Source organism: Pyrgilauda ruficollis, unplaced genomic scaffold (assembly GCF_017590135.1).
Source record: "Pyrgilauda ruficollis isolate IOZ18807 unplaced genomic scaffold, ASM1759013v1 scaffold222, whole genome shotgun sequence".
NCBI classification, from domain to species: Eukaryota; Metazoa; Chordata; class Aves; order Passeriformes; family Passeridae; genus Pyrgilauda; species Pyrgilauda ruficollis.
Window position 1 is genome coordinate 110,349 of NW_024521651.1, and position 8,601 is coordinate 118,949.

The 8,601-nt window shown below is 55.5% G+C and overlaps 1 protein-coding gene across 1 annotated transcript; it reads left to right on the forward strand.

Annotated features, from left to right (window-relative positions):
- Positions 1-979: 979 nt before the first annotated feature.
- On the forward strand, positions 980-7,844 carry TEKT3 (tektin 3). Its single transcript, XM_041468624.1, has 8 exons — positions 980-999; positions 1,846-2,445; positions 2,967-3,050; positions 4,585-4,655; positions 4,848-4,991; positions 6,322-6,544; positions 7,050-7,204; positions 7,583-7,844. The coding sequence occupies exons 2-8, from the start codon at positions 1,870-1,872 to the stop codon at positions 7,812-7,814; spliced, it is 1,485 nt and encodes a 494-aa protein (XP_041324558.1). The 5' UTR covers positions 980-999; positions 1,846-1,869; the 3' UTR covers positions 7,815-7,844.
- Positions 7,845-8,601: the final 757 nt, after the last annotated feature.

Below are 8,601 nucleotides of genomic sequence, written 5' to 3' on the forward strand. Positions count from 1 at the left end.
AAGGAGCGGGGAGCTGGGCTGCTCCCAGGGTGGCTGGGTGTCCTGCTGGGGACAGGGCTTGGCAGGCCTTCACTGCCATCATTTATCTGCTTTGGCTGCACAAAAACCAGCTGATGGGCTGAATGTTTTGTTTCAGGTTGGTGGGGCTGATTCCTCCCCTGGCGGAGGCAGGACGTGTGTTTGGAATGAAGTGAAATGAAGATGTGAAATGAAGATGTGCTGCACTTTGTGTACACCAAGCACTTTGGGCTCCATTTTCTGTCACTCTTTGGCCAGAGGCAGAGCTGCCCCGGAGGCCAGCTCAGGAGGGTGGCCAGGGGTCAGCAGGACCCGGGAAAGCTCCCGGTGCAGTCCCAGCCTGCAGCTGCAGGAGTTGGGACAATCAGGAGAAACTGGGGCTGTGAGAGGACAGAAACACCAGCCTGGGTCCACGATAAGCTGTGGACACAGCCGGGAAATGAAGAAAATGAAAGTATCCCTTTGGAGAAGGTGAGATGCGGAAGCTGCCAAGCAGAGCTGGCTGTGTTCCAGAAGCTGGGCAGAGAGACCCCCTTGGGTGAGCTGGGGTGCCTGGACTCATCCCAGCATCCCTGCCGGCTGCCAGGCCAGAGCCAGCAGTGCTGCGGCCATTCCAGGGCGGCTCAATGGCCAGGCCGGGTCACAGAGCCCGGCCGGTGTCACAGAGCCACCAGAACGCGGCTGCTGCCCACGGAACCCCCGGGCACGGCCATGGCAACGGGCCCCGCGGAGCCGGCAGTGATGAGCAGCAGCACCCCCGGGTGCCCCCGGGCCTGAGCTGGCCCCTGGAGCCGCGGGGAGCTGTGCCCGCCGAGGGACGCCCCGCACGGCCGGTACTCGCGGTGCCCAGCCCACTGTGCCCGCGCCCAGGGCAGCTGGCAGCGCTCAGCCTGGCGTGCCAGGGGTGTTCGCTGCAGCTGGAAGGGCTGGAAAAGTAACCCAGTGCATTCCCAAGGTTCTTTCCGTCTCAAACACTTGTCTGTCAGTGTCTAAAGGGGAAGGATTTGTTTGCAGGGTGGGAGACAGGGAAAGCATCCCCCGCTCTCCAAGTGCTGCTCCCCGGGTAAATAAGGGACAGAGAGGCAGGGAATGGCAGTGGCCTGTCCCCAGCAGGGACAAAGGGCTGGGGGGACTGGTTGGTGGGAACTTTGTTGGAGCTGAGCACAGACCTCTCCTCCTCAGTTCTGCCGAGGTGACTCAGAGCCAGTCACACCTGGGAAAGCTTTTGTGCTGAGTTCGGGGTGTGAGTGTCCCTCTGCCCATCCCAAAGCCTGGGCCAGGCTAGGTCCTGGGATGAGACTCGCTGGCCTGGGTTGGAAGGGACCACCCCTGCCATGGCAGGGACACCTCCCACTGTCCCAGGGACACCTCCCACTGTCCCAGGTGCTCCCAGCCCCAGTGTCCAGCCTGGCCTTGGGCACTGCCAGAGATCCAGGGGCAGCCACAGCTGCTCTGGGCACCTGTGCCAGGGCCTGCCCACCCTCCCAGGGGAGATAATTAGATTGACAGGGAAAATGAAGGAATAATGGGAAATAAGAGATTAAGGAAAACAAAGGTATAAGATCTTTCATCCTCCTCAGCAGTCATGATTTGTTTCTCTCCTCATTTCAAGACCTGACACAAGATACCAACAGCAAAGTTGGTCTCAAATCCCTCCCTATCCAAATCCCTGGGATGCTGTCAGAGGGGATTTGCATTCAGGAGATTATGGGGCTGTGTGGGTGCCCTGGGCAGGGCTGGTCCCATCACAGGTCGGGTGTTGCTGTAAGAGGTACCACAAGGACAGGAACTTTCTGAGCGAGGTTTTCCTGTGCCCCCTTTGTGCAGGACCCGCACCAGCAGCATTCCAGGATGGAACTCTATGGCTATCCCCTGAAAGCCAAGTTTAACCAGCCACGGCCACCGCCTCCCAGGGTCCTGCCAGCAGCCAACACCGTGGCCGGCGGCTACAGGAACCGCATTCCCTATCACTCCGAGAGCTTCAGCATGCCATGGATGCCCAACTCCTACTACAAAGCAGCTGCCCTCAACCCCACCTTGTCTCCCCTCACCGAGAGCTTCCCAGGGCTCCCCCCCACCAAGATCATTCCTTTTATTTCCGAGAGACCCAACGGGGTCTTCACCCGGCACACGCTGGACGACTGGCACAGGTCCAACCTGACCAACTACAAGGAGTCGGAGACCACGCGGCACAACGCGGAGCGCCTGCGCGCCGACCTGACCCGCACCATCAAGGACGTGTACCAGCAGGCCAAGAGGACCCAAGGGGAGAGCACCAAGAACCTGGGAGAGCGCATCAATGACATAGAGTATTGGAAGTCCGAGCTCTGCATCGAGCTGGATGCCATGATCAGGGAGACCAACTCCCTGATGGACATGCAGAAACGGCTGGAGAGAGCCCTGGCCGACACCGAGGGCCCCTTCCAGGTAGGGACCTTGCAACCCCAGCCCAAACAGCTGCAGCCACTCAAACCTCTCATAAAGTCCATCCCAGCCCTGTAACGTTGGAAAGGTTTCAAGAAGAGCCCATTAGTTGAGTCAGTGATAAACAAATCCCCTGCATCTGCTGCATCCCCCTCCAGCACACGCTGAGCACATCACTGCAGTGTTTGTTTAACCAGATAATTCTGTATCCAAAATCCTGGCTTGGGACACAAAAGCCCATGTCTTACTACGAGGCTCTGGGGAGGTCCACACCGGGCCTGGCACGGGTCCCTGCGCTCCGCTGTGGTGGCCGGGGACACGAGGGCTCTGTCCCTTTGGTTCCGTGCTGGTGTGGCACTCGGCTGCTGTTGTCACCTAACCCAGCTGCCTCGGGCAGCTTCCTCCAGGCTGCCACCCTGTGCCCACCTGCATTTTCTTTTCCTGCATTCCCTGACACGGGCACAGCCCCTGCAGGGAGCCCTGTCCCTGCAGCCAGCGCTGATGCCACCACATGTCCCCACCAGGTCGCTCACAAGTGTTTGCTCAATCGGGAGAAGAGGATGGGCATCGACCTGGTCAGTGATGACGTGGAGAAACAGCTCATCACTGTGAGTTTGCAATACCCATCCTGTGACAAAGCCAGTTCTGCCTAAACTCCCCTAAACAAGCCTGGCAGCCCTGTTCCCTCACTGGCTCTTCAGCGCTGCTGTGGTGCCCAATTCCTCAACCCCCCCAGGCTGCTGGGGCAGGGGCTGGTGTTCCCCCCCAGCAGCGTGTCCGTGGGGGAGGAAGGAAGAGGTGGAAAGGAGCTGGGTTTGGGTGGCATATCAGGGTCCTCCGACCTTCTCTGGGGAGCCTGTGAGATGGTCCTGCCTTTCTGAGCCCTCCTGCACAGATCTCTTTTTATCTGTGTGATCTGTACCTGTCACACTCTCTGTATATTGGTGAGGTGATCCTGCCTTTCTGAGCCCTGCCTGCACAGATCTCTCTTTATTTGTATGATCTGTACCTGTTGCACATTCTGTATTTTACACACACATGGAAAGGGCAGGGTGTGCCTGACAGCTCGTCTGCTTTCCCCTGCTCTATTAGTTGGGCTAATAAAAGATATTAATTACACTTGCCCAGCTCTGCTTTGCTCAGGGCAGAGTGGCTGCAGCAGGACTGTCACAGTGTGCTCAGGCAATGGATTTGATAGAAATCATAAAAACCTGCACTCCTGCCTGCCTTTATCTAAGCTGCTTTCAATCATGAATTAAAAGCAATCATGGCACAGCAAATGGGATCCTAATGCAGGGTACAGCGAAATATAATCACTGCAAAAGCCTCACAAAACTGGGAAGGAAATTGCAGCCCCTGGGCCTGTGAAGCCACTGCTCTCTCAGAAGATCTTTTGTTATGAGTCAGGCCCTGAAAAATTAAAATATTAGTTTAAAGCTCATGAGGGTTTAGGAAAATTATCAGAGCTGGTATCTCCATAATGCCATTTGGGTTTTTTAATGTTTGGGATGCATTTAGGCTGTGCTTTCAGCTGGCTCCTGCAGACAGGAGGGATTGAAAGTCCCTGGGTTTGGATCACCTGTCTCTGGAAACCCTCGTGGGTGCAATAGGCTTGTGCTGGACCAAGGGAGCTGAGAGCAGCAGGAGCCTTCCCCAGGGGAGCTGAACCCTGCCTAGAGCTGAAAACCCCTAAATCTGAAAACCCCTAAACCAGCTTTGCACCAAAGTCCCCTTGTCCCGTATGGATGGGATTTCTTGTGGGGAGGAAAACGCCCTGGGACTGGGGACGGGCACGTGTGGCACTGCTGGCCCAGGGCAGCGCTGTGCCCGTTCATGCCAGGGCAGGATGCAGCCCTGGCCATTGATGTCAAGAGAAAAACTTGGGAAACCACCCTGAAAGTGATTTCAGAGGCTCTGGCCATGGTCACAGCCCCCTCCTGTCCCCGCCCTGGCCCTGGCTGGCTCAGCTGCACAGGTGGGTGCCCTAGGGCTGGGGCTGGCACAGGGGGGTGTCCTGGGGCTGGGGTCTCCTCCTGCCCTCTGTGCTTGCTCTGGGGGAAGGGGAATTCCTGGTGTGTGCCCCCAGGGCAGGAGTGCCCAGGATGTCTGAGCACCGATGCTGATGGGGTTTCCTTTGCCCAGGAAATCAAGATCATCAGGTCCTGCCGGGAGAGGCTGCAGCAGTGCCTGGACACGGTGAACGCCCAGATCATGTAAGGAGGGCTCGGGGCTTGCTGCAGGGCTGCTGTGCAGCTGCAGCTGTGCCCCAGCACATCCCTGCGGGTTCGGACCCTGCAGGCTGATGCAGGGATGCTGCGGGAGCACAGTGGGGCTGAGGGGAGCGGGATGGGCACAGAACCATCCCACGGCTCCATCCCGACCGGGCTGCTGCTCGTGTGCTCCAGGTGCAACAAGGAGGCCCGGCAGGAGCTGGAGAAGGACCTGGCTGACAAGCAGCTGGGCCACCACATCGACAACAAGTGCTACCAGCTGAAGAACACCTCCAGAGGCATCCACTTCTTCAAGGGCGTGGAGAGGATCGATGCCACGTGAGCACGGGGCCCGGCAGGCACAGAGCAGGGAGCTGGCAGTGCCCAGCCCTCTCTGGAGGCACATCCATCCCTCCGGAGACACCACCTCCAGGGGTGGCTTCCCTCGGGGCTCTCTGGGGGGAGAAGAACCCTCTGCTCTCAGCTGGATGCTGAACACCCGGCGGGCAAAAGTGAGCCCAGCCTAATTAAACATTAGATCAGGGCTCAGAGCTCAGCCTGCAAACGAATTCAGCCCAGCATCTCTGCACGGCTCATTAAGTTCGTGCATATTTTCAGAGATGTCTCAGTGCTTGCCTGAGTGCTCCTCACTGATGGGAAGTCTGGGGGCTCACCTCTGTATGGAGAGGGCCTGGCAGGGAGCTGAAATGACCCAGAAAATCAAGAAATGAGAGCGTGGTCCTGGGATAGGGTTCTGCTGCTTTTGGGTGCCAGGAATTCAGCTTTGGCTTTGCAGTTAATGAACAGTGACCTAACCCAGCACTCTCAGAGAGACGTCCAAGTGGCAAAGGGCTGAGAGAATAAATCTGCTCACACAAACCATGAATTTTTTGGAGAGGCACAGATTGAGACAATTTTTCTAGTAGTTTGAATAATTATTCACAGTAGAGCTCAGACATATTTAGACAGGCAAATGGATTGCAAAGGATCGAGGCTGAAATTCAGAGGGGGGTAAAATGTGCCGAGAATCAGCAGGTTTTAAATGGAGCTTATGTGGTATTTAAGTCTTTTGTTGACCTTGTTCTGGACTATTGCACAGGCAGGAACTTCATCCCAAATGCACAGACAGGGAATGGAGTGGGATCTAAAGCTCGTTCAGTTTAGTGGGAGACTGAGATGGGCTGTGAGCAAAAGGAATTGACTGAACTCTGATCTGTGTGTCCTTGTGAGGCTGGGAGCTCCTTGGCACTTAATGCCTCAAAGGAAGGTGTAAACAGGAGCTCGGGTTGGAATCTCTTTTTTATGGGAGAATCTATTGTTTGTCTGAACTTTCTCCAGTTGTCTTTGTGGCACGCACTCATTTGATAAATATCATCAAACAAGTGGGGTCCAGCCTCATCTGATAAATATCATCAAACAAGTGAGGTCCAGCCTCATTTGATAAATATCATTAAACAAGTGGGGTCCAGCCCTCATTTGATAAATATAATTAAACAAGTAGGGTCCAGCCTCATTTGATAAATATTATTAAACAAGCGGGGTCCAGGCTCATTTGATAAATCATCAAACATGCAGGGTCCAGCCTCATTTGATAGATCTCAAACAAGCGGGGTCCAGGTGTTTCACTTCCTGCAGTTTAATTCCCACGGGCTGTGCTCTCCCCCCGCAGGGTCTCGGTGCCGGAGACGTGGGCCAGGTTCACGGACAACAACATCTTCCGCTCGCAGAGCGCGCGCGCGACCTCGGCCAAGCTGCGCGCCAGCACCGAGAGCCTCCTGATGGGCACGGCCGACGAGATGTGGCGCCAGTTCAGCAAGGTCAACGACGCCTTCACCAGCCGCATCACCGAGATCGCCAACGCCAAGAGCAAGATCCAGACACACCTGGCCAAGGTACCCGCCCTGCCCGCCCGAGGGACGGCCGGCTGTCCGTGGGCTCCCTGCCAGGCACGGGAGGGGAGCGGTGATGGGACCTGGCTTGGACCTCTGGGACTCGTGGGAAGCTTCCTGGGAAGGGCTCAGACTGGTGAAGTTTGCGGCACTAGGGGATGATGGCCTGTCCTTAAATGAGGAGACATTAAGACCTTTCCCTGTATTAGCTGATGGATGATCCATTCTTGCAAGCAGCAATTTTGGGAAGCTGGTAATTCAAGAGATCCGTCACTGCTCCTAAACCTCCTCTGCTCCTTACTCTCCTCTGATGTGGCAGCAAGAGCAAAGAGATTTTCCCTGAAAACTCTGCCGGATCTGGGCTTTGATGTGGCAGAGCAAGAGCGCCCTGAGCCCAGGGGCTGTTTATTGAACTCAGGTTTTTTCCTGCACAGGCAGGAGAGAAGGGAATGATGTGATCACTTGAGAAGTTACCTTTTCATTGATCCCTGTGTTCGTTTCACCCCAGACACGGCAGGAAATCTTCCAGCTCGAGACCAAGATCCAAGTCATCCAGAAGACCATAAGGGACAAAGAGGTTCAGCTGAAGGTGGCTCAGACCCGGCTGGACGAGCGCACGAGGAGACCCAACGTGGAGCTGTGCCGGGACGCCGCCCAGCTCCGGTGAGGCCGGGCTGCCAGGGCCCGGGGGGGGCACTAGGAGCATCTCTGCATGACAAAATGGCTTTTTTCCCCTAAATATTCCTTCCATAAGTGCCCTGGTTGAACCTAAAGCACTGAGCAGGTGTCCCAGCCCAGGTGCTGCTTGTGCTGAGTTTTGGAGGATAAACCTCTGGCTCTCCCTGCTGTGGCCCTCCAGCACCCTAGGGGGGCTTAGGAAAAGGAGGGAGAGGGGCTTTTATACAGGCAGGGAGTGACAGGGCAAGGGGCATGGCTGTGGGAGTCAGCCCGGGTGTGCTGATGGGGGAATCCTGTGCCCGGGGGGCCCTCTGGGTGGGCACCACCCCCGGGGGGCTCTGACGGGGTTCTGCTGTTTCCCAGCCTCGTCCAAGAGGTCAACGAGATCAACGAGACGCTGCGGAACCTGCACCAGTGCCTGCGCGCCTCCGAGGACATGCTGCAGATGCTGGTGCGCTCCAAGGGGGTCCTGGAGCACGACCTGGTGGTCAAGAACAACTCGCTGTTCATCGACCAGGAGCGCTGCATGGGCATGCGCAAGAGCTACCCCAGCACCGTGCAGATCCTGGGCTACGTCTCCGCCGGACTCACCTGAGCGCTCAGCGCCGCTGGCACCACGCATCCATCCCCCTTCCCCTCAGCTTCTCTGCAAATACACTGTTGCAATTTCACAACTCCGTTAGGATTCCATTTCCTGGTGTAAGCTCCGGGTGGAAATTAAATGAGTGTTTTGTTTGTTGGGTTACCAGGATGGTTCTTTTCCTTTGTGTTTTCTCTTTCACTGTGTGCCAGGAAGGAGCTGAAAATATCCTGTATGTCACCGAATCCACCCACAGGGATCCATCCCTACCCTTCCAGTCTGTGTTTTCAGGAGAAAAACTGTCGCGTCTTCCTCCTTTTGAGTGTGTGTGATGTGGAAAAGGCACAAGGGGAAGTGAAGCCACTTGTCAGAATAATGAGCTGCTGACATCCAGGATGGATTTTTAATGGTGCAGCAGAAGAAACACAAACTGTCCCGGAAAGAGTTGCAGTTTGTGCTGTTCCTAAAATAGAAAAATGTGCATTTTAAGCTGATTTCTAATGATAATTGTCTTGCTTTTGAAAAAAATGTTAAATGCCATCAAAAATGTCAGTGCTGGGGCCTTAAAAAGAGGAAGTAGATTCGACTTGGAGAAAGTTCATTGAAGAAAATGCTGTGCGTTTAATTTTGGGTTCCTGGTTTAACCTCTCACGTGTAGTTCATTGGTGGGAGCACCAAAGCACTTTGAAGATAAAGAGATTAATTGGTGTTTAAGCCCCTCTGGCTGCACAGAGCCTTCTCTCCTGCTGTAAATCCTGATTTTACCAAGTATTGGAATCTTCAGAGGGATAAATCTTCAATC